This window comes from Pinus tabuliformis, chromosome 6 (assembly GCF_031772625.1).
Source record: "Pinus tabuliformis cultivar Carrire ecotype Pingquan chromosome 6, CPIR1, whole genome shotgun sequence".
NCBI lineage: Eukaryota > Viridiplantae > Streptophyta > Pinopsida > Pinales > Pinaceae > Pinus > Pinus tabuliformis.
This window is the reverse complement of record NC_142292.1, coordinates 57,256,315-57,282,671: the sequence shown is the minus strand read 5'-3', so window position 1 is coordinate 57,282,671 and position 26,357 is coordinate 57,256,315. Positions and strand designations below refer to the sequence as shown.

The 26,357-nt window shown below is 38.6% G+C and overlaps 1 protein-coding gene across 1 annotated transcript in view; it reads right to left on the bottom strand.

Moving 5' to 3' along the window:
- The window catches only part of LOC149257207 (uncharacterized), a 142,473-nt gene that overhangs the window by 101,795 nt on the left and 14,321 nt on the right, over window positions 1-26,357 (bottom strand). The window contains exon 2 of the mRNA XM_089413718.1: window positions 7,777-7,858. Coding sequence (XP_089269844.1) covers window positions 7,777-7,858 — 82 coding nt within the window. The remainder of the gene's footprint in view (window positions 1-7,776; window positions 7,859-26,357) is intronic.

Here is a 26,357-nt window from a genome sequence, read left to right as displayed (position 1 = left end):
GAGGGTTTTTTTCCAAAAAAAAATAAACCAAAGGGAAAGAAGGTAACCAAAGGAGGGGGGGATTTTAATGGGTGAGATGGTGGATAACAGGCTGCCATGAATGGCTAAGCCTGAATCCATCCTCCCTATTAAAGTTATTAGGGTTCTTCTCGATTTCAAGGGCTTCTCGAATAATTCGAGAGTTATAAAAAGGAACAGAGGCTAGGATCTTCGCTTGCTCAAAACAAATCAAGTGCTTGGACTTAAAAGAGTGTTCAGCGATAGCAAACTTAGCAAGGCGGTTATGGTTGGTGTCAGCTATGTGCTCTTTGAGGCGGGCTTTGAAAGGGCAACCAGTTTGGCCAATATATGATTTGTCACATGAACAGGGAATCTGATAGACACCTGATCCTAGCATGGGATCAGATTTGTCTTTGGCTGATCAGAATAATTGCTTGAGGGTTTTATGAGGCTTAAAGATGGTTTTAATGTTCTTCTTGGCCAAGATTTTCGCTATAAGATCTGTGGTACCTTTGATGTACAGGAGAGTAACTTGGCCACAAGGGGGAGAGGGATTAGAATTGGCAGTCCTAGGGTGAGAAACAACTTGAAAGGCTTTAAATATTTGCGAGGTTGAATATCCATTGGCTTTCAAAGCTTGGAGCAGATGGGATTTTTCAGCTAAAAGAAATTAGGGCGCGGAGATTTTTAAAGCTCTGGATATTAGGGTCTTTAGAACACCTGACTTTTGGGATGGGTGGTGATGTGAAAGGGTGTGGAGATAGCGGTCAGTGTGGGTCTTTTTTTTATAAACTTGATGAGAAAGTGAGCCATTGGGGAGGCGGGTAACGAGGACATCTAGGAAAGGGAGGGATTTATTTGATTCGATTTCCATAGTGAATTGGATATAAGGGGAAATACTATTAAGATAGGAATGAAAGGCATAAAGCGCAAGACAACCGTGTTGCGATATGACAAAAGCGTCGTCAACAAATTGGAACCAACATTTAGGTTTGAGATGCCAAGAGTTGAGAGCTCTAGCTTCAAAGTGTTCCATAAAGATATTAGCAACTACCGGAGAAATGGGGGAGCCCATAGTTGTACCTTATGTCTACTCATAGATGATACCTTTAAAAGAGAAAAAAGTTGAGGTGAGGCAAATTTGGATGAGGTTCAAGGTTTCAAGATCAACTAACTGCAAGATCAGTTGTAAAGCTTCGAGAATGGGAATCTTGGTGAAAAGGGACACGATATCAAAACTGGCCCACAAGTCATTCTCATCAATCTGGATGGTTTTGGTTTTCTGAATAAAATCAGCAGAATCCTTAATATAGGAGGATGTGGAGCCCAAATATTGTTGAAGATTGGTGGCTAAATATTGGCTCAAAGCATGGGTTGGGGCTCCAATAGCGCTAACAATGGGATGAAGGGGAACACCTTGTTTGTGAATTTTAGGTTGACCATAAACTTTAGGCATTTGGGAAGTGTGGGGAATAAGCTTAAGTTGAATGGAGGCGGGTAAAGGGGAATACTTTATGGCCTTAGTAACTAGCTGAGTAATGGTATTTAAATGGTTGTTAGGAAGGATTTTATAAGATGAAGAAGATAACAAATCCAACATCTCAGATTCATCGTCCTCCGTATTCATAATTATTGAGACATTGCCTTTGTCAGCTTGAGTACAAGGATGTGAGGGTTGTCATTGAGACGCTTGATGGCTTGGAACTCTTCTTTAGATAAATTTGGATTAGATGGCTTAGCACACCGCAAAATCCTACCACAATCTTATCGAATTTCCTTAGCAATGTGAGAAGGCAGGTTTTGGGAAATAAGCTCAATGGAGCAAAGAATCTCTTCAATGGGAATCTTGTGAGGAGCTTGGGCGAAGTTGAAGCCTTTCTCCAGGCACTGGCGGGTGGGGGTATCAATATCAAGAGAGGAGAGGTTCACAACATAAGGTCTAGATGGCCTAGACAAGGGAGGATCTGAGGAAGAGGGAAGGGATGAGGTAGGAGGCGTAGATGAATAAATATCAGGATTATTATTCATATCAATAGATTGAGAGAGATCTTTCATATTTAGAGAAAGTGTGTTAGAAATATCCTTAACTGTATTAGGATGATGAGGAGTAGAGTCAGTGATAGAAATATCAGTGGAAGAACCATTTTTATTATGAAGATTATTATTAAAAGTGCCAATATTATTAATTTTGGATTTGAGGCATCTGTGGTTCATTTCTTTCAAGTTGAATCTCGAAGTATCCACAATAATAATCATACTCGTCAATGTTTCAAATCCCAACAGGGATCCATCATCAGGACAATTTATGAATGATGGATCATTCATATATTGTCCTGATGATGGATCCCTATTGAGATTTGAAACGTTGACAAGTATGATTATTACTGTGGATACTTCGAGATTCAAAATTATTAATTTTGTTTTGAAGATTATTAAAAGAACCCATACTATCAGATTGAAGAAGATTATCATGCTTATCAATTTTATTTTGAAGATCAGTAAAAGAATCCTTATTATTATTTTAACTATAATTAACCGAGATCTGATCAAATTCTGAATTAAAAGAATTATTAAGAATGGATGGAGCATTGGCTGAGATGTTATTATATTGAATCAAATTCACAAGGTTAGATATGTCATTGTTATAAACTGATTGAGTGTTAAGGGAATAAGAAAGGTTTGGAGACTATTTATTAGGAGCAGAATGATTAGAAAGGGACGAGGTGGACATGAGTGGCATGAGCAAGTTGGGCATCGAATTAGAATGTGAAATGGGCCATGCGCATAAAGGGATAGGATTAGGGTTAGAGGCGAGGTTCACAGAACCACGGTTCACAGAATCATCATTGTTCGAGGAGGATAGGTTGTTGCTCCAATAAGTGTACTTGCAAGATAACATGCAAAGAGAATCCATTCATTGATCCAAATAAATGCTCCAAAGACAAATAAATCAGCTCCAAATATCAAAGTGCATTCATAGATCCAAAGTCTCCACAAGAAAGAAGAAGGTCGAATTTACTAGAGGGCTAAATATCCCAAGTTGTGATGATGAATTGTTACAATGATTGCTCATCTATTTATATGATGAGTCATAAAGTCTAGTTTACAATAATGCACCTAAATTTTAAAATAATGTGCTAGTAACAAGCTAGGTCACAAACCGACCTAGTAGCCAAAGATAAAACATAACTCTAGCCCACATGTGTGAGTCGTAGGTGAGAGAATGATGACATCATACATGCATGAGCCCTTCTAGGGCTAGCGATGAGGCTTCTTGGAGCCAACATGTGAGTAGAAGCCCTCTAAAATCACCTCCTAAGGGTTGGCCCTTATTTCTCTACCAATGCTACTCTGTGGACCCCTATTTTCAACTTGGGGCACAAGAGTGGTCTCATGGGTCTCAAGATGGTCAAAATGTTTGTCTCTACTCCAACGTTGGGGGCTTTCAAGGTGGTGCTAGCCCTCTTTCAAGGTGGTGCTAGCCCTCCCATGTCTCAAGGTGTGATATCATCCTCCTCTGGGCCCTAGATCAACTACCCTCCCTCCAAAAGTGTTAAGTTGGTTGGGGGCATGTTGGGTCCAAGTGCATCATCCCCTAAAACTCATTAATGTAGGGCAAAGTGTTGGAACGCTCTCGGTGCCAAAGGTGCACATGGCTATGTGTGATGCTCTGTTGCTGCTTGGAGTCCCATGGCTCCCAATGCTCCACCTGTGGGTGGCAATATGCTCCTCTAAAAGACATGAGCCCTAGTCAAGTTTCCCAAGCCATGGTTGTGTAACCACCTAACAATCTCACAATATCCAGTACTAGCAACTACATCATTAAGTACATTTAATCATTTTTGCATCCAAGTGAACCAAGCTTGAAAGTAATGGGCAATTTGACACTTCAAATAAGGCTTCCCTTCCAAAATTAAGGTTTTGAACTCGCAATGGTGTTACCTCCCTAGGTAATAGACCACCTTATTAGATGTTTCCAACCCCCAAAGGAAATGACATGTCTTTGATCCACCCTTCAATCAATCAGTGTCATGTGAATAATGATGGAATGGAGGGGAGAAGACTCCATGGCCAAGCGTCATGGTCAAAGGGACCAGTTATGATGGGCTCCTCATCCTGAGTGTATATATGTGGGGAGGGAGAAATCGTGGATGCATGAGATACCAACTCGGCCTATATTTTCCACCCCGCTAGTGCACCTTTGATCTTTTCTTGATTTTTTTTTGTATTATTGCTCATAGTTCAAAGGGTTAGAGCTTGCTTTGTATGATGTATGGCAGTTATTACCCCATTAATGGTCAGGCAGCTCATTGCCCACCGAGGGTTGGTACATGCAAGGGTTCCTTCTCAAAATATGAAGAGCAACATGTGCTCAGGAACCAGGTGATAGCCATAATGAGTGAAGTAGATCTCATGCTAGGTTTTTTCCCACGTGCTAATGTGTATGTCTCAACCATCTTTTGCATTTTGATCTTCTTTTGCTTTGCTTGTAGCCATCATATGCTTTTTCTTGTTCTTTTAACTGCATCAACCTTCCAGGGCCAAGTTTTGGTCCCTACACAGGTATGAGGATGTATGGTGCCAAATCTCAGAGAACCAATGGTCAGTTAAACCCTAAGTAGGGAGGTGTAATATCGAGTTTATAATGTGAGATGGAAAGTGGTAAGTATGGAATAGGGAGAGCTGGGACTACACTATCTCAATCTGAGTTTCCCAAGTATTGCCACACCTATACCCATCGGGCCATTTGGGGAGGACCAAGGTCCCATTAGACTAGATTAAATGATTAACCCCACATTTAAGACGAGGGAATCAAAACCACTTTTCTACCAGGTTACCCCACAATCCATGTCAAATGCCCAAATACAAACAAGCATAAGCACCCGATTGCAAAATGAATTAAGTATTTTTTTTATTGGAAACCCACCTTCCAACATGTGCTCTTGCCAAATGGGAGAGGAAACATGACTCATGCAGGTGGCAGAGATATGAATGGCACATCGTCATAGGCTAGTAAAGGCTTTTAGAGGCTACTGGCTGGCCGACTGGAAGAGATGATGGGAGAAAATTTTCTCATATGGGGTCACCCACTTTTGTTGGGTAACAGGGACAGCAGGCACTCAAAGTGTGCATATAAACTAACATTAAAACATTCTTAAGAGCAGAGGAAATAAACCTTCATCTCTGTGTTTCCATCTCCCAACAGGGCATTCGTTAATCCCCTCTAGCTGTGTACAAACGGTTCGCCTTTCTCTGTTTAGTTCAATCTCCCTGGAAGCTTCTCCTTCAAACTCTCTCTGTCAGTTTGAAACAAGGATTGGTCATCTAGGAACCTTCAACCTTCATTCATCCGACCCCCAATTCTACTGTGACAGGAAAATTTAACCTTTTTTCCCCAGCAACACTTGAGTTCCTGGCCCTTGAGCTTCTGCATCTTGAATGGCAAAACAATCCCAATTCTGCAATTGGACGGGTGCCATATAGCTCCTTTCCATTTCATCTCCAATCAAATGGTGCATTGGTGGGTCAAAGGGACTCCAATTTACAGATCACAGATAAACAATAGATTTAAATCTGTCAAATCTTAAGCAAAATAAAAAGTCCATTTAGAAATTCCCTATAACTTGCCAGATCCCTCAGGCTCCTGTGAGGTCGTTTGATTTCAATTGTCTGTCCCACAATCTGTACATGTCCCTCCTTCAAGCCAGCTTCACAGACATCCACAAAACAAGTATTGGAAGTGTTTCACATTTCCCTCTATCACAGAGCAATGTTGTGCTTACTGTACCACTGTTTCATGTTTCCCTGTCACAAAGCACTGTTGTGCTTACTATACCAGTGTTTCTTCCATCTTTGCTCTTCTTCAACAATTTCACATCTTCAACACCTGTGTCTCTGTGCATCCAACCACACTATTCCATAGGACATTCAATACATGGGAGAGTCTCCGGCTGTCGAGTAGATTCTTATGACAGGAGTTTCCTTGTTCACCTCATTGCAGATAACTAGGGTGGTGAGCACTTATTGTCAATCGATGCATACCATCTGCATCGAGGTTTCAAACACCTTAGGTCCCATCCATAGCCCCCCACCCAATCCCCATTGGGTATCAACTTCGCCTTGTCAACCCATTGAATTTTTCATAGTTGATGTTGCCCACACAGAAAGCAATTTGATTAGCACAAAACCTGTTCACAATCCCACTCCGATTGCACACGGAAACCAACAAGAAATCTTTTGTTTCTTCTGCCACAAACAACCAGCCTCTTCATGGCACACGACACCTGCACTTCTGTTCACATTCTTCAATGTGCCCATGAATGAGGTTCTTCAACACCTTTGAGGTGTCTCCAATGACCACATTATATCAGCCACTGAAATTGTTTTCTGCCTTTTTACATGAAATTCATATTCTAGGCGCTCTTCACTCCCCTCACAAGGCATTGTCTCTTCCACTGTATTCACAAGCCTGCCTATCTCATGGATGTAGTTCTAAAACGAATCAAAAATCTCACAGAACTTGGCAAAAGATTTCCGTAAAGGGAAACCAATAATTACCAACTGTACTTTAAACATAGCACTATATTCTTCTTATGTTCAACCACTCTGATACCAAACTATCATAAAATAGAACACAATGTCCAATAGGATCACAAAGTTGCATATAAGAGATAAAACTTATATTGCGTGAACTGATAAGAGAGGTCACAGATTAAATACAATGATACATGGCATTCAATTTGTACTATAATTTGACTCTTGATCTTTCACTTTCTATTACTTTTCATTACGCATAACCTATCACATTCATGTCTGAATATCCTCGCCTTGTTTATCTTTATTCACACATACCAAGTTCATATTTTGAATATTTACAAGCATGTAAAAGGTCCAAATGTGACCATTCCGACTGACAACATAATTCTAACAAACTCTGGCAAGTTTTCCATTTCACAAGATGCACCTTGATGCTAACAACTTGATCAAACCTTGTGTTTTAAGAACTCAGTTGTTCAACCCTTCTATGAATACTTCAACTAAACCAACAGTACTTGTATAATGTTCTATCAGGACATGCTTATGAGTTTACTTGACCATGGTGAGACATTATGCTACTCAATCTAGTTCCAAAAGTCCCAACCATATGCACTTTACCAATATGATGGGAAGATAATTTTTCAATTTCTGGCATTTCTTAATCTCTTTGTTGTCAGAGAGATAAAGAAAAACATGTTTATTTATTATCAAATTGCTTCATCCATAGATAAGAAAAATGTCAATTAGTCTACCATTCATTACCATGCCTATACATTACAACCTAAGCACTATTCCTGGTTAAAATTTGAAGAAGAAATCTAAATATACCTTTTCTCATCTCACACCTTTGAGGAAGAATTATTATGTTCTTTTATAGTTATAGGTAATTCATTGGTTTGTCAATTGGGTTTATCTTTCTTGGTTGAACGGAATGGCTGTTATCTTCCCCACCCAGGTTCAAATCCCCACTAGTGACATGATGAGTTATAATGCCCTTATAAATATTGTTGTAATGGCTTTGTGCCTATGAATATTGTTATATTGGCTTCGAGCCTCGTGAACTTTTAAGTGAGTGTACCTGTGGGCTGGCATGGTACCACTAACCTCACCCTTGCCATTGAGTTGAGAGGGAGGTGGGTTTCTTTCCTCGGATTAAAAAAAAAAAAGATAAACCATTGCCTTGAATTATATCACAAAAATTTAAATAAAAATTAATGTGATTGAACAAATATCACAAACCTCCTTTAACTGTAATGATAGAACGTGTAAAAGTCGTTGGTCGACATTGTTGCACATCTGATGATACGCATTTAGCAGGTACCTGTAAGAAAACCTTGAATACATCAAAATGCAACAAATAAAACAACATAAGGAGACAATGATTTTTATAGATAAATTATAGTGTCTAAAGCTATAACAATGTAAGCAAATAAAGAAATAAGATATACTCTCATACTTTATATCATAAAGCAATCTACTCATCAAAATAAACAATCCAGAACTGTTGGACAAACAAAGAAATGAATATCAAATAGAAAGGCTAAAACATAACACACTCTACAGAAGATTCCTGAACAAGATGAATGGTCCAAAAAGGTTCATTAACAAGACCTGCATAGAAAAAATATCAATTTGGCTACATATGCCAGGGGTTTCAAAATATGCTAAAATATTAAAGGAATGGATTACAGTTGATTTGAAGGTGGAAACACAGAAGGCTGTAATTCAGATAAGTGCTTAAAAGCTTGTCGACAAGACAACTCTTAAAAATAAATTTGCCAAGGCAGCTAACCAACAATATGGATCACCAACAAGAAAGTGCATCAACAAAAGGCACGACTGAAAGAGACATTGTCGACAAACACGTGATCGTCAAGAGAGTCACAAAGTTAATAATCATTTGGGAATAATCACAACCCTGTCTCATTGTAACATATAGGCTATAAGCTAAACATGAACAGACAGATTTGATGAAAATTTACAGCAATAATTGAGCTTATGAACCACCAGAGGAAAGCCAAAAGGCTGTAATCAAATCTTGAGAATGCCTGTTTTAAAGGCAATTGAAAGAAGAAGAGGGGAGATTCTAAGAACACCAACATGGGAATCAGAACTGAGGACTGTTCCAAACTGAAGGAAGAAGAGGTTTACAAGACCAAAGCCTACCTGCAGCTGAGCTACACCGTCGAGTGCCTAACTGAGAAAACGAATTCTCAAAGGAGAGTGTGTACTAGCCTCTAGGGCACCAAAAGAGATTTGTGATTAGGACAACAACGTAAGAGTAGAAATACACAAATCTCAGTGTCAGTGTGCAATTCTTGAATTTTACTGCTTTCTAAGAATGCATCCTCCACGTTAAATCTCATGTCAAATGGTGTGACTGATTCTCATGTTGCTTAAGTTTTAAGCCATAATGTTCAGATTCAATTATTATAGACTATGAATTCTCAAAGGAGTGTGTACTAACCTCAAGGGAACCAAAAGAGATTTGCGATTAGGACAAAAATGTAAGAGTAGAAATACATAAATCTCAGTGTCAGTGTGCAATTCTTGAATTTTACTGCTTTCATAATGTGTCCTCCAAGTTAAATCTCATGTCAAATGGTGTGACTGATTCTCATGTTGCTTAATTTTTATTCCAAAATATTCAGATTCAATTATTATAGACTATTAAAAATAAGAATGTCATATATTATGCATTTTTGAACATAAAAGTGGATAGAAACAGTAGCATTTCAATTCCTCCAGTAAATTTCCAAAAAGATCTGCTGTGATGATCTGTGCACAGGGAAACCTGTGTCAGACTACAGCCCATACAGGTACCAAAGTAGGTTTCTTCACTTTGGGGTGTGTCATGTTTCAGGTTTACGCTAACTCGGTAGAAGAAAGGAAAGAAAGATGGTGTTGAAAAGCCATGTGAACCTGAGATAAAGAGCAATGAGCACAAAGCTCAGGTGAAAGTCTGCCTTGCAACCATGGAAAATGAAAGTGATGATTCCAAAGACCATCTTGTGAAATTGGAGGCATAAGTTGCAGACATCACCAATACATGAAGCATTGCTAGAAGACCTCACCAAGAAGCAATGAGATCCCCACCGAGAATGATAAGGGGAGGATAGCAACAAAAACTTCAAGCAAGAGGAGGGCTCAAGTGAAGCATTCCCACTCACGCTTTTTAAAATGGAACACCTTGAGAACTTCAAGGCTCAGAGTAGACAAAGTAAAAGAGGAACAAAGGATTTCCTTTTCCCACGTGAAAATATCCAAAGATGCCCTAATATAGTGGAAGAGTAATGTAGATGTCTTCCAACTAGGCAAGACACTGTTAGTGACTAAATGGGAACACTTCAAGGAATTCATTTAGTCACAAATTTATCTCATAGGCATGAAGATGAACAACTCGTGAAATGGTAGTGTTGCACTGAAATTGTCAAAGTTCCAAGGAAGCGGAAGTATCAATTTTTGTTGAAATTTGGTACCGGAGGACAGGTGGTTCCCTTAGGCTTTGATCTTTGGCCTAGGGAAAAGTGTCCAAAAGAATTTAATTTTTCTCCTAAAGTGACTTTATAATTTTATAAAGTTAAATCTAATTTAAAAGTGACTTTAAGTGATAAAGTTACTAAGTCTAATTTTAAAGTAACTTTTATAAAGTAAATGAAAAATTAGAAAGGAAAAGTGACTTTGGAAATAAATGACTAAGTGGGTCTTTATTAAAGTGGGGTGAATTAAAAAATAGAAAGTAAGATTTAAATGAGCATTTAATCTCAGCCATTGATCTAAATCTATTTCAGCCATTGGATTTAGAGATCACCCAAAAGTCACTTGGATCACCCAAAAGTCACTTGGAGTTATATTAAAGGAGGAAAAAGTCATTCATTCTTTCATAAGCAGATTGGGAGAAGAAGAGCAAGAGAGCAAGAGAGACTTCTGAGCAGGGAGGAGAAGGAGACAGCAGCTTGGCACACATTCCAAGGCAGCAGTTGAGCAGATTTGTACAGCTGATTCAGCACATAGTGAAAGGCAGGTTTTTGCACAAAAATCGAGGAGCAGTTTGCTGATTTTTCTGCACACAAAACGGAGGCCGTACAGCATTTATTGCTGTCCTGTTTGCTGTAATTTCCAGATTGCTGTGAGGCACGGGAAAGGAGATAAGTTGTAAATTTGCTTGCTGATTTTTTGCTGAATAATTCTCACTGTAAAAAAAGGCAATTTTCATAAATAAAGAAGAGCTCTCAAACTGGTTTTCCCCAAGAGTTGTAGGGGGTTTTTCCAGGGTCAAGTTGACCAAAAATATCAGTGTTTTAATGTGTTTTAATGGCTGTTTTTGATTGCTGATTTTTAATTCTGCAATTTCCAGCATTCTGAAAAATTTTCAGAATTTGTGTTTTCAGCAATATTTATTTTTTTCAGTCTATTAAATGTATGGTTATGGGAATGGGCATTTAACTACATGGGAGAAATAAGAAGAAACTGAAAACCGGGGTGGGAAAACAGAGATTTTTACAATTTTTTCAACAAGGATCGGATCACATATCACATATTGCTTGGATCTCTAATTTTTATATGGTGGATTTAATCTTCGCTTGGGTTATAGTGAATCATTAATTTTTCTCAAGCATTTTAGCCATTCTGCCAAGTAAAAAATATTGAAAAAAATAGTTTCTCAAAATCCATTTAAAAACCCATGTATATTTTGTAAATTTTAATTGTAATTTATTTTTCTAACTTGGATTGGGATTTTTTATTTATTTTGTATATATTTGGGGTTTGGGTGTTTCTATTTTCATTTTTGCAGTTTAGATCAAGGAGTTAAGTAGAAGAAGAGCTAGATCTAGGCCCTTGAGGGTAAGATCTAGTCTCTTGGAAATTTTTTGCAAAATTCCCACAGCAAAAATCTGTGATCAGCATCTTGATTGACTATGTTAGCATTTGGCATCTTGGGTATCTTGGTATATGTTGAAATTTGCACTTGTATCTATAAGCATTTTATCTTGTTTAATATTGTGATTCACTACTGATAAGTACTCTTAAATGTTTTCTAATCAAGGTACTTACACAACTTAAGAAAATCTTAACTCAAGATAAATCTCACTCATAATCTCTAGACTTGCATTAATAATTTACCTCCTAGCATAAGCTAGGTTGATAGAGATATAGGTCAACCCTTCTTATCTAGCTTGAGGGGCCTCGGCAACTCTTCGGTGGTTAACACAATGACTTTGCAATTGTCAAAGCCACAGTCTCTGCAGTGCCAGAGGCATCGGGTGATAGAAGCCTAACAAAAGGTATTGTTAATCAGGCCCTAGCCTGCTTCTTGTTAGCCTCCTTCCCACAACCTACCTTGGAGCCCAGCTTCAAAATAGTTAAAGGAAGGTTACACTTAGACTAGGCATTTAACTAAAATTTACCAAGATCATTGCATCTCACATAGGTTCTAGGATTTGCACATCATATAGGTTAGTCAATCATTCAAGCAACGGGTGTCCATCCAGTCATTTGGTTTCAATTCATAAGAAGCAAGAATTTGTGACTCCATTAAGGCACTGGTCTCATAATAGAAAATCTAATTTAATCATAATCTTGCTTAAATTCAACCAAGTGGCTAGGCCACTCATCTGTGTCTCCCAAGTAAGTTGATTTCTCAACTTACTTTCTTTCACCTCATTCCATAGGGACTACTCCCCATAGCCTGTTGTTGGGAGACATTTAGAACGGAGTGGGCGAGGATCAAAGTGAGCCCCCGTCCTAAGCGTTGTCGCGGTGCCTGTATAATCCAAGCAACAACAGGTAGTATTATCAACAAGAGCAAGGACATAGTGTCCAAGAATACACATTCAAGCTCCACAAGCAAACCATATCGTTGGGCATCTGACCAGAAGAACTTGGGATAATGGTGAAGTACCTCGAAGACCTGCAAAATCATATCTGCAGGTAGTTGTAGCTTTGAATGTAAAAGACAAAGAAATAGAGAAAAAAAGCCCTCTATATCGAGTTGGGTATAAAAACGGGGTGGCAAAAGAAAAGCGAAGAGGTCAATAAAGGCAAAGGAAAGAAAACTGCAGCGACAACCTTCTTAAGGTGAATCCTACCAACATTATTAAAACCAAACCAATTATCAAACCAATCAACACCAGAACCAAAACCAGACCAGAAGCGGACAAAAATAAAAAACAAACTGTACCACAAAACCGATCAGCCATAAAATATTCAAATTTAAGTGGTCCCCATCATCAATTGTATGGTTTCCTACTAAACTGGTTTCCTACTGAACCAGCTCATTTAGTACAAAACTGGCCATTTCTAGTTTGTATCCTTCAACAAGATCAGTACGACTCTGAAATCGATCAGACCAACTGATTTTGTCAAAACTGGTCCACTTCTTATAACATTGCTCCCAACTTTTGAATCTAAAAAACATAGAGAAAGCAAGCAAGAAAGTTCTCTATATTGAATTGGGTATGTCTTGGAAATAAGGTAACCATGTTCAGTATTTTCATGACGAAAAAATTAAAAAAAATAAATTGAATTTTAAATTTTGCCTCCTAAATTGTTCAAGTCGGCCTCCTATTATTTTAAGTCGGTTGGGCCCCTTGGAGGCATCCCTTCGTCCCCCTTTGAAGACTATATAAAGAAGTCCTCCTTGTTGAGAGATCAAGGGGTTTGCAGATTAGGGTTTGATTCCTCTTACTTGATAATTACTTGTGAGATTTGTTGGCGTTTAATTAATTTGCTATATCTTCTTCATCAAGCAATTACAAAAACCATAAAGTACATGAAGATCACAAGAACAAAAAGGAACACAAGATATAGGCTCCAAGCCAGGGCAAAAACCCTCCAAGGGAAAAACCTAGAAAAATTTGTCTCTTCTTATAGAATTAGTTCAAAGTGAGACATCCAAGACCCAACGACCAAGGTCAAAACCTCCTCAAGCACCAAGTCAGCCCTCCAAAGAATCCTTCCTCAAACCAGTCAAAGTTCAGAAGGTCAACAACTTCAAAACTTGCCCAGCTTCAGAATTTCAGGCCAACTTCACTGCAACTTCGGCCTTGCAGCTTTAGATATTTTTGGCCCTGCAACTCGTATGGATGCCCCAGAATCTTTACACGTGTGAGCTAAAGGTGTCACAAACAAAAATCCCTCTTCTTGCTTGCCTTTCTCTTCTTCTTTTTGACCTTTGCACATGATTATGCTTCTCTTGCTTGGAGATCGAACTTTGTGTGTGAATATGTCCAAATGAGGTTGAAGTTTCTTCCTTTTATAGCCTTCCATGTGGTCGAATTAAGGCCTCCTCTAGGCCGACTTCTCTTAGCAGCAAAGACTTGGTCTTGGGGGTCAAATAGACTTTTCTAGACTCAAAAATAATATTTTCATTTAATTACAAATTGCCCGAAAGGGACTTTGACTCATGACAAAATCTCTTATTGACTCTAGAAGCCCTAGAAATATGCTTATCTAAAAAAAAAATAATAATAAATTCTCTCTTTTTTTTCTTTTCTTTTTCATAAAATTTACATTGATTCAAGTACAAGTACAATTATGAAGACCAAACCTAGTTACATTTTCTAACACTCCTCTCCTCATTTGATACATCCGTCTATCTCATCATGAGCTCTGTTCCAGTGAAGAAAGGAAGGAGGGGGCCGAAAATCTCAGGAGGATGGCTTGGCACTTCATCTAGTTCTTGGTTACTAGTTTGGCCATTATCTTGATATATTTCTAATGTATTGATGAACTGAACTCTCTCTCACATAAAGAAAGACTTTTTGGGTTTTCCCCTTGTTGGTTTTGCCCTGGCTTCAAGCCTGATTTCTGTGTCTCTTGTCTCATTACCTCATGGTTAATTTACTGCTCTTTCATGTTTATTGGTTGAGTTTCTCTTTTGTATAACTGCTTCATGATACTGGAAATGTAATTGATGCTAACTGACCATTAGACGTAGTAATCATGATGAAGAAAAAATAGTCTAGCTTGTGCCCTAGAAATATCAACATTGTATCGGAGTCAATCAAAGAGCAGTTGAAAATTGTATCTCTTGAAAAAGGACGAATCTCATTGTGTGCTAGTAGGTTGAACCTATGTGGATCTGTTAAACACACATGGACAGCACAAAAGATATGAAAGATAAATCAGTGAGTACATTTTTTTATTAACAGGAGATGTACATTTATAATACAATGTTGTGACTCTTGGGTTTCAGATCCCAAGGTCTCTTGGACTGCTTAGTCTTTTCGGCTTCCACACTAACCCTTTAGGATTAGGTGTCCAACATTCCCCCCCTTAATCCGAAGGGTTATGTATGAGTCCAAGAAGAGAGCTGTAATACAAAATGTGCAAAAATGCATGGCAGCACTAGGTTGAATGTGCTCTATGAAATGTTGGTAAAAAAGGGCGGTGGTTTAAGGATGACCACCAACACTGGAACGCTTAGTGCAGTTCCCGGAATTCCCGGAACTCTTCCAAAACTGGCAAGAAGCTGGAGTCTTCTGCTAGAGGAAGTGTTCTTAATCTGTGATGGTTTAAGGATGACCAACAACTCTGGAATGCTTAATGCAATTCCTGGAACTCTTCCAAAACTGGCAAGAAGCTGGTGTCTTCCGCTAGAGGAAGTGTTCTCAATCTGTTCACGGGCATCTTTGTCTTTGGCTACAACTCTGAAACTGGTGTGGCAGGTTGTGGCTCAGGCTCGCTTGATGTGGCTTTGAAGCTTGTAGATGACCATCATTTCCCCCCCTGTCAGATGCAAGGTGAGAAGATGGAGAAAACTCAACTGCAAGACTGTTCAATACTCTGGAACAAGTTCTGACATGTGTTTGGAATATCTTCTTGGCTGTTGATGCCCATTGCCAAGAAGCGATCCATCCAAGATGAATCTTTGTTCTTGCAGGACGTTTGTTTCTGAAGCATCTGTTTGAAGAATGAGTGGTTTTATGACAGTGCTTACATGGATGAAGATCAAAACAGTGATCTTTCAAATGGCCAACTCGGTCACAGTGTTGGCATTTCACGATCTGTTGTTGTTGTTGTTGTTGTTGTTGTTGTTGTTGTTGCTGTGGAAGAGGGGCAGAATCTGGAACAAATGGAGGTGAACTGTCATGAATAAATCCAGCACTCTGAAACTGAATGGGCTTGGAGTAGTCTGGAATATGAAAGGACAAGTCCTTGTCATATCCAAGACCAGTTCTGTGCTTGTTGTGGACAAGCTGTTCCCAAGGTCTGATGATGGGCTTGGGAAGTGCAGACTGAACCTCTGCATCTGCATGTAACTTTGCTGCTTTATCTGAATGAACTGTAACATTATTGACTCGCTGTTTATGGGAGTCTGTTTCAATCTTCTGAACAGAAACAGGTTCAGAATGATGACTCCACTGCTGTAATTCTTCCTGCTGTAGCTTTGTTTCCAGCTGCAAAAACTCAATATTTTCTTGTACATTTTTTAAACAGATTTGAATGTTTGCGACAATGGCTTTATCAATCATAATTGTATTGTCCATGGTAGAATGTATTAGAGTATTCAGTAATTCTAATACAACACCCATTCTATCCATTTTGACAATAATATCACTGCAAAAAATTGATTGGTGTACCACTTTGTCTTCAAAAAAAATCTTCAAGTATGTAGCTTTTCAATATACTTCCATATACCATGCAATTTCATACCATATGACATATTTTTTCCATGAACATATTGTGCGCAAAATTACACAGAAAAAAACATCTTAGCCAACAGACTGTACTGAAGAAGTAGCTGGGAAGCAGAGAACTTGGTTACACGACGAGATGGATACAACATATCTCTTCAGAAATCCAAATAAGTATATGACAACCCAACCATTAGCAGAGGTCTATGCACCTAGACTTGAATTTCAAACCCCTTCAAATAGTGTACACGGATGGAATTGGCAGCCAAATGCTTCAAGAAAGATGGTCTACTAATAATTATCGCCAAAAAGTACTTTCTGTCACTAACCCTTCACAGTACGCATGCAACAATATATGGGCAGACCCTTTTACAATACTGCTGGATATTCCAATGATTTAACTCCATTGTTCTCTGCTCATCACTCCAAAACATGGATAGTTGTTAACATTGCACAACTGGTAAACTTCAATTCAGGGACAGGGATCCGCTTCAACATCCCTCATTGCATCTACTTGTCAAGGCTAGATGACCCAAACTGGGCTCCAACAACACACTCAGTAAGAATTAAGGATGCTTATACCCCAATCCACTTACCAGCGATACAACTTCAGCAAAGCATCATTCTATATAAGAAAAATCATGTGCACAGTGTCAAATTCGCTCTGATCCCTTTATTTGAGAATGATCTTCAATGATTACAATGCAGAACCTGAAACTTGCTCCAGCTGACACGAAAGCAATTAATTTCCTTAATCCAGTGCTAGTACGATGCCTGGAGATCACGCTTCAGCGATACTGGGTTAATTCAGCCTCCTGGACAATATAATTCAGCCACCAATAAAGTCTGCTTCAGCACTTGAGATTGACTGATATACCAATTGGAATGATAACAACTTTCAACCTGCTGCAAATAAGGAATCAGACCTCTGGAAAGATGAATTCGTCCTTGGCAGAGATAAGGTCTGCACATAAAAGAATTCATCCTCTTTAAAACTGATTTAGAATTCCTGAAAGATACCAAAGATAATTTTGTTCTCCACCCAGAATAACAAGCTTCTGATTTGGATCCTTTTGCTGGAAAATTTGTATTTCTTCTTGAGGAGAAATCGACCATCCAAGCAAAATGAATTTGGCCCTCTTTATTCAGCCTTCAACTCAAAACAGGAGTAACGCAATCGATGCACATATGTAATACAAATGCCTCAAATAACGCACCGAATAGCATAACGAACATCACATGCATACCACGTGTTTTTCAGAAGGGAGTTATAGCATACAACCTTCAAAGGCCGGTGTTTAAAAACATTCAATGCACAGAATTGATGCCATACATATGGTAATCAATGTATTAACGCATTGATGTAGAACGCAACACCATACGTGTCAACATAAAGCATATGCACCACTCTTCAAGCACACAACCTTCATGGTCTTTAATTCAACGTATTACCAAGAATTCAACGAACAAACCTTCAACGCATACAATTTGTAGGAGCAACCAATTCAACGCAGCTATGATTTCAAGGACTCCTATGAAGAGATGAAAGCAAGCATTATCTCTTCGAATGAAACTATCTCCAGAAAGGTTATAAATGGTGGTCAAAAATTAGAATATTTAGATAGCAGTAGAACCTCAAGCAAAATAAAACCCTTTTCGTTCAGAAGTAAAACAATGGTAGCTCCTAAGTTTTCCCAGCAAAGTTTTCGATAATAATCAGAGTAAGCTAACAAATTCTGACCATAAAAACTATCGAGTTTTCTAATGAACAAAACTTATGCTGCAGCAGTTGCAGCTGCATTGCGTTTCCTAGCCTCATCAATGATGGACAGCTTGACACCTTTACCCTTCGGTAAAGAAACCCAAGGCTTTGTGCCTTTTCCAATGGTGAATATCCTTGTAAACCTTACGAAATCCCCATTTACCAATATGCTTTCTTTGCGGAACCGTTCGTGGCGATGTCGAGCTCCTTGTAATTGAATCCGTGGGGCCAGAACTCTCGCTCCAATTCTTCGATATCAATGGACAGCGTTCAAGAACGTTCAAATTACCAACAGTGTGTCAACCAACAATGGAGTCATATCAAAGCAGCGTTCACCATGGAGTAGATACCAGATACCAGACACGATGGGAGCGCTGAATAAATGATGGTCTTCTTCAAGCACGGGGTTGTCCTTCACTGGGCCAAGAATATATTGCAGCCCGTCGAGCAGCGTTCAAAACCAGGAGGTATGCACCGATTCCTGCAACTTTACTTGTGAATACATCAGGAGCAGGTTGGTATCGCAGGTAATTTCATTACAAGGATGGAAGAAAAGGTCAGATAACGCTTCAAAGTTGTTCACAATTTGACAACCGTTTCACCTTCCAAACTTAAATGCAATGTCAGATTACAGATCCAACGTATATACCCCGTTTAGAAAAACGCAGAGAACGCTGCTACCAGGTCAGGGAGGTGTCAGTGCTGCAATATGGGCAGAAAATAGGAGTTACAAGAGAATCTAAACGTCTATTAGGCCAGCAGCGTGAGAGAGGGCAGCGTAGTATATGGAAGTTTAACAGTCAGAGAATAATCACAGTGACAGAGATAATGAAGACCACATTAGCGCTATTCAAGGCAGCTCAGACACAGGATTATGGGCAGAGCTGCAGGACTGACATGCACATAACAGGCCACAGAAAAACAAGCGGCTCTGATACCATGTTAAACACACATGGACAGCACAAAAGATATGAAAGATAAATCAGTGAGTACATTTTTTTATTAACAGGAGATGTACATTTATAATACAATGTTGTGACTCTTGGGTTTCAGATCCCAAGGTCTCTTGGACTGCTTAGTCTTTTCGGCTTCCACACTAACCCTTTAGGATTAGGTGTCCAACAGGATCCAGGAAACCAAGTTCTGTAAGAAGGCAAAATCTTCCTACAAAATTAAGCTCCTAAGGCGTATTTAGAGGCCGAAGTGTCGAAGTTCAGTAATGGCCATCTGAAGTTTGTGTTCCTCATGATGATCTGACTTTCTCTTCTATGAAATCCAAGCCTCTGTGGATGATGATAAGTATCTGAGCTCCCTCATTCCTGTGACAAGCGAGCTTCTCTAGCGAGCATCTCTATAAAACTTTTTTGACACCTCTGTGGCATCTTTATGCGAAGTCATGTGGCATACAGTTACTGTGAAAATATGCGAACTCCAGTGGCATTATTCCTTGTAACTGTGCGAGCTACCTGTGGCATTTCAAGTGAAGTTCTATGGATCTGCGGTATGCGAATTTTGTGGCACTATATATCTCTGTGGTATGTGAACTATGTGGCTCCTAATATGCTCTTTCTATGGCTCCAAATATGCATGGTCCTTAGGCAAGTTGCTCTATGATATGTGCGAAGGACGGAAGTTTTATCTTTTCTATGAAGTATGTGGTTTGTCATCTCTACATTATATATGAAGGACAAAGGTTTGTCATGTCTCATCATCTCTGTGACATGTGCGAAGGTTGGATGCTCATTGTGATCTAAAATTGACAAATTTATGATATTTTGTTTTTGGCACATTGGAGTATTGATTATGTCTTGATATCTGGAACATGTGGTATGTGACCTGAACTCTCTATAAATATGAAATCAATCCCGGAGAAGACAAAGATTGTCCTTTATATGGAAATATGTTAAAATCCAAGCATGACAGTCCAAGCCTCTATAAAAGGATCGGTGATCCAAAGTTAAAAGGAAATTTCGAGTTACATTACCCCTCTGTGAAATTCATGTTACATCCTAGACTCAAAGTTTAAGTTCGAAATTGTGAAGAAGCAATCCAAGATGCATGAGCCGAAAGTTTGTTCAAGCTAGTATTCTTCTAATTGAACCTCTCTTTGTTGAATAAGTAAATGATGTCATCTAAGATCATTTATATAAGTCTGATCTCTTCTTTGTAGCTCAAGTTAGTGGAGGTGTGTTGCTTGAAGAAGGTTCTCTTCTATACATAAAAGAAGGCCGAATTACAATGGAGAAAGACCAAGTCTAAGCAACAAGTTTATGAGGCATTATCTCCATGAATATGCGAGTGATACTATCTCGGTAAATATGCGTGTTATTAAAGCACTTTATCTTTGTGTTTTTTGTTCATGTAAACAATCTCGAATTAATGATAGCAATCTGAGTTTGAGACCTTGTTGCAAAGAAGATCTCAACAAACAAAATTGGAGGATTGACCTGGTTGCTAAGCTTTATTCTATACATAGAAGCAAGACGACATTCATTACAAAAGAGTCGACTTAACTAATCTAGTATGTATCATTTGTACTATTAACTTCTATGAAGTAACATCTGAAAGTCATTGTCCTTCTAAAGTGAAGTTTGAAATGGGAAAGCATATGAAGAATAATCTGAATACCTCAACTTTGGATCCGCAAACTTGTACCTTGCTAAACAAAAACTCTTATAGAAGTCATATGAATTGTAATAGCAAATAAGGAAGAACACTAATTTTGAAGGATTCAAGATTTGAATGATGCTTTGAATGAAGGATTTCCTAATTGAAAAAACTAGAAAATTTGAACAAGTATGGACCTAGGGTTTGTGGACAAAACCCTAAGATGATGAAGTTGAGGTTACACCTCCTACTAAGCAAGTCATATATAATAAAGATGTCAAAGCTCCTGAGAAGTTGCATTGAAATAAAAGTCTAAAGGCATTGTCATGCACCTTATAAGTCAACTACGATGGGTGGCTCTGTAAAAGATGATCAAGTTGCAAGTTGTAGGTTTGCAAAATAGTTTATATTGGGCAAAAGGGTTTGTTAAATGTTGCTTGTTTCTCTTCAAGTCTTGAAGACCAATTCCTCTCTAGATGAAGTCCTATGTTTGAAAAATAAGCCTAGACCTAAATGATAGAATTCATTGCATGAACCAATGTTGTTGTTCCTATTGAGAAATCTATCGCATCTAGATTAGATTTCTCTTACTTTGATAATTGCTTGTGATGTTCTTTAACTTTTAACTTCATGTACTTATAATTAGCTTTTTCTTCTCTTGATTATTATGATATTCTTATCATCAAACAGCTACCAAAACATGAAGATCAATAGAACAAGAGGACACAAGATATAGGCTGCTAGCTAGGGGCAAACCTCTCCTAGAGAGGAAAACCCACGAGGATTCTTTTCTTCTTATAGAATCTTCAAATCACGAATTCCAAGACACTTAGACCCAAGACCAAGACCCCTCCAAGACCAAGTCAACCTTCCCTTTTGATGAGCTTCTCTTTCACAAAGTCAAACCAAGTCAAACTTCTCCAAAACTATTGCAACTTTTCTTTGGATCACAAGTTCGGACCTGCAACTTTTGAACTACAATTTTCGACCTTACTACAGAAACCCTAGCTCGCACGTGTGGATGAATAGATGGCAAAAATGGTCTTCTTCTTCCTTGGTAACTCGACTTCCAAACTTGACCTTGTTGAACCCAAACTTTGACCTTTTATGATGACTGTAATTTCGGTCTTTGTTGCAACAAAATGATGCCCTAATTCCTTCGCACGTGTGAGAGGATGCTGCCCAAAATAGTCTTCAAAAATTTTGATCTTTCTTTCGTTCTCCTCTTTGTCACTTGTCCCTTTAAGTCTCTTTCTTGTCCTTTTTAACGAACTTCTTGGATGATCTTCAAATGAGGTTGAGTTCCTTCTTACATATAGGCTTCTTGTGAGGCTCGAATAGCCCTAATGAGGCCGACTTGGTCTTGAAGGGAGACTTTTGACTCTTTTGACTCATAATAAATTCTTCATAGATGATTCAAAATTCCCAATATGGTCTTTTACATATGATAATGACTCTCTTGACTTCTTTGACTCTATGGCAAAACCCTAGAATCATTCAATGGAAGCTTGACCTAAAAACAATTTGACCCAGAGCATGAAACCCATGCTATAAAATAATAATAGTAAATTTTATTTTCTCTTTACATCAAATACATAAAACCAATAGTATATAAGACATTATGAAGACCGAACCTAGTTACAAGTTACAACAACATTGTGATAAAAGAAATTCTTGATCTGAAAATCGTTGCATGCATGTAGCTTTAGACATTGGAATCAAATGCAAGAATGTAAAGATATGATAAGAAGATGAAGATCCTCTTCAAAATTTGATTGAATTATTTATGACAAATTCGAAATCTATTGAGATTGCAAAAATCTAGGGTTTGGAAGAGTGAAATGTTATGGATTTGAAAACCCTAGCAAGGGAGCCCTAGGGTTTGTGGGCTAAACTCAAAGTTTGATCATTTTTAATGTTGATATTGAAATCGAATAATGAAGTTGGAAAAGAATGCAATGATGAATGTTTCACATCTAGGGTTTGTAAACCCTAGACTAAAAGAATTATTAGGGTTTGATGCCTAGCTAATCAAATTGTAAGCCTTGACAAGTCAAAAGGGATTGAAAATGAAAACGAGGGGCTTATGGATTGATTGCTTCCACTTAAATAAAGAAACCCTAGCTCCTACAAGATTTAACATCTTGATAATGGGGTTGATTTTCAAGTTGGATGCAAGAAGGCTAAAGATTAAGAGGGTGCTAACAAGTTCTCAAAAGATAAGTATCTTGTACTTTGTTTTATTTTTAAATCGTTACTGATGATGTAGACTCCTTGATAATGATGTGGACGAGGCCAACTCCTTGATCATAACGTGGACTCCTTATTGATGATATGAACGAAGTTAACTCCTTGATGATGTGGACGAAGTTGACTGGATCTGAAAAAGTTAAGATCAAGAGGGAGTTGACACACTCTCAAGAGATAAGTACTTTGATTGTTTCTATTATTGTTTCATTATGAGTCTCTTGTCTTTGTATGTCTTGCTTGGTTGTATTTGTTCTTCCATGGCCTCCTAGTGAGGATTGCAGGTACATGATGAAGTATGTCAAGGCTATGGAAATCGTTGAAAAGATGGAAGAACAAAGTGACAAGACGACTCGTGATTGGATGGGCTTTGAACTCAGAGGGAGCAAACAAGATCAGCCTGATTGAAGCATGTTCTAATCCATGATGTAAAGAAGTCAATGGTGAAGATGGCTTGAAGTCTTGAATATTAATGTTAAGCCAAATCTATTGAAGAAGAACCTGTAACTTCTCTACTATGTGTTGGTGATGTGTTTTCGACAAGAACTGAGGTCCTCTTCGTCCAGTGTAAGAGGGAGCTAATTGAAAGATTGAAAGTATGGTACGAGCCTGGTGAAATCCCTGTTGAGGTTGTTACATAATGGAATATGAGTCCTTGGAATCTTGCTTGAGGAAAAATTCAAGAAGTTGCGAGACTCTGCTATTGATTGATGAATCCACCCGATGCATGGAATTGCTACCTTTGTTTGAACTGGATGTATTAAAGAAAGAAAGAACACTTACAGGTGTTGTGTTGATCTGAATGACATAGATGTTTTTGTTGCACATTCTGATGTTTGCTTCTGTGAGAAGCCACTTATTGCCAGTTGGATTCGACCATGGTATACATGCTTGTTGTTGAATAGGGTGTTGGTGTTTGCTTCCGCAACTGAAGTTGAATATACAATAGACTATTCAACCTATTGTTGTATGTTGAAATGTTTGATCCAGTATTGAAATCCACCATGGCTATTGTTCTACTGTTGAGCGAGCTGCTAATGTTTATGTTAGAAGACTGGAATGGTTGAGAATCCCTTTGGAGAGGGAGCATTAATTGATAGCATCATGAATCTTCCTTAGGTTGTTGTTGTGGAACCTTTAGATTGGTCGGGATGATTTTCACTCCCTTAGGTCGATTGACTGCAAGGCCAGTGAACCTGGTCAGGGAATTTGATTCTAAAGCCTGAACTGATCCCTTAGGTTTTTACTAGGAGACCAGTTTGGTTAGGGACACTGATGTTGTGATCTCTACTTAGGATGTGTGCCGAGAGACCTATGGATTGGTCGAGGAGATTGATCTCAAGTTCTCTCCCCTAGGTTGTGGGCCAAGAGACATTGTTTGTGGTCGATGATTGAGATAGGGATTCCTCCCTTAGGCTGAGGGCCAAGAGACCTTGTTTGTGGTTGGGGAGATGTACCCTGTGCATATGATTGGTTTGGCCTCATTCATTGATCCCACTTGTGGTGGATGTTATGTATCTTTCCATATGATGAGACCGGTGATCTCTCCCTCGCATTGCGTGCCAAGAGACCTATGGATTTGTCGGGGAAATTGATCTTGACTAAGAGAGAGACTTGTACTTGTGATCTCTCCCTTAAGTTGTGGGCCAAAAGACCTATGGATTGGTCAGGGAGATTGATTTTGAGAGAAATAAAAGCACCTCCCTGGCTAAGAGGTAGTGTTGGAAATATGGTAGCCATGGTCGGTATTTCCATCATGAAGAAATAGAAAAATTTTAAATTATTTTGAATTTTAAATTTTGCCTCCTAAATTGTTCACGTCAACCTCCTATTATTTTAAGTTGGTTGGGCCCCTTGGAGGCACCCATCGATCCCCCATTTGAAGACTATATAAAGAAGTCCTCCTCTCCTCATTTGATACATCGATCTATCTCAGCATGAGCTTTGTTCCAACTAAGGAAGGAAGGAATGAGGGGGCCGAAAATCTCAAGAGGTCTTGGAACTTCATCTAGTTCATGGTTATTGGTTTGGCCATTATCTTGATAAATTTATGATGTATATATGAATTGAACTCTCTCTCTCACATGAGGAAAGACATGGGTTTTCCCCTTGTGGGTTTTGCATTGGCCTCAAGCCTAATTTCTCTACCTCTTGTCTCATTGTCTCATGGTTATTTTACCGCTCTTTCATGTTTATTGGTTGATTTTTTCTTCTATATAACTACTTAATGATATTGGAAATGTAATTGATGCTAACTGATCATTCAAGAAAGAGAAGAGGTTAATGTTGAGTATCTTGTCATTGATGTCAAAGCAGGTGCAGGTGCAGGATGTAGAGTGAGTGCATGTATCATCATTGATGTCAAGGTTAATTGGAGGTCATTGATGTGATGATGTCCACAGGATGATGCAGCTTGATGTTCAGGATGACGCAGCTTGATGATGCAATGATGAAACCCTATCTCTAGGGTTTGTTTTTCTTGGAGGATGGACATACCCCGCATTTATTGGAGTTTTTGTAGCAGCAAATTAGTGAGTTTACCTCAGATACCCTCGCCATTAGATTCTCCTCATCAAGCTGATTTCCTTGATGTGTGGAGCGTCTCGTGGGCCTTCATCGTTTGAGAGATATGCATGGTCAAAGTTGGAGCACCCTAATTATGGTCAAAAACCCCACAATGTGATGACATGGCAATACATCATTGGTTATGGGCTTAGAAGAATATCACCTTAGTTGAAGGAATAATTATTCAAAGGATTTCTTTTATGAATAAAGGAATTTCATAATGTTTTAAGCGTAAGGTATGGAGAGTATCAAAATATTAAAAGTGTGAGGGGTTTTCGCTCAAAATTAGAAACTAATTAAAAATTCAAATTCCCTCCAAAATTAAAGTCGGCTTACCTATTCAAAAAGGGTTCTCGACCCCTATAAAAAATATGTACATTTTCCCTCTAAGTGCATCAAGGTTATTCGATTTCACTAAGGTAAATTATCCCTGCAGCCCGATCAAAGTTTTGTGGGTTCATTGTGTATCTTGGTGGGTTTCGTTGGTTTCTACTTTTGCATGTGATCGAGGAGATTCATTCATTTGCAGCCTCTTGGAGATCTGGTCTGAGCTATGAGTTCTCATCATGCAGAAGTCTGGTGCATTTGTCGTCTTATGTAGACAAACAGGTCTGAAACTGAGGTAGTATATTTGAAGCTTTTGGGCTTATATTTCCATGGGTTTCACTAGGGTTTTTGTTGTGTTTTGCAGGTGAAGAAGGCTAATGCAAAGGTTTTCCTGAAGCAACCCTACTCAACCAATACCACTGCTCTAAATTCCTTGAAAGAGCACTGATCTAGAACAGCTCATCGTATTATATATAAACCCACGCAGATCTGAAGTAACCCAATGAGAGATCGAAGTTCTGAATCTGAAGCAATTTAGGGCAAAGACCTAATGATATCTCTTGCAGCCTTGCTTCTCATGTTTTGATCCGAAAGACTCTCACGCCTTAAGTTTGTTTGCGACCTGTGGAAGAACAAAAACTACAGCAATCTTTGAAAACAGAACGTGAAGAATT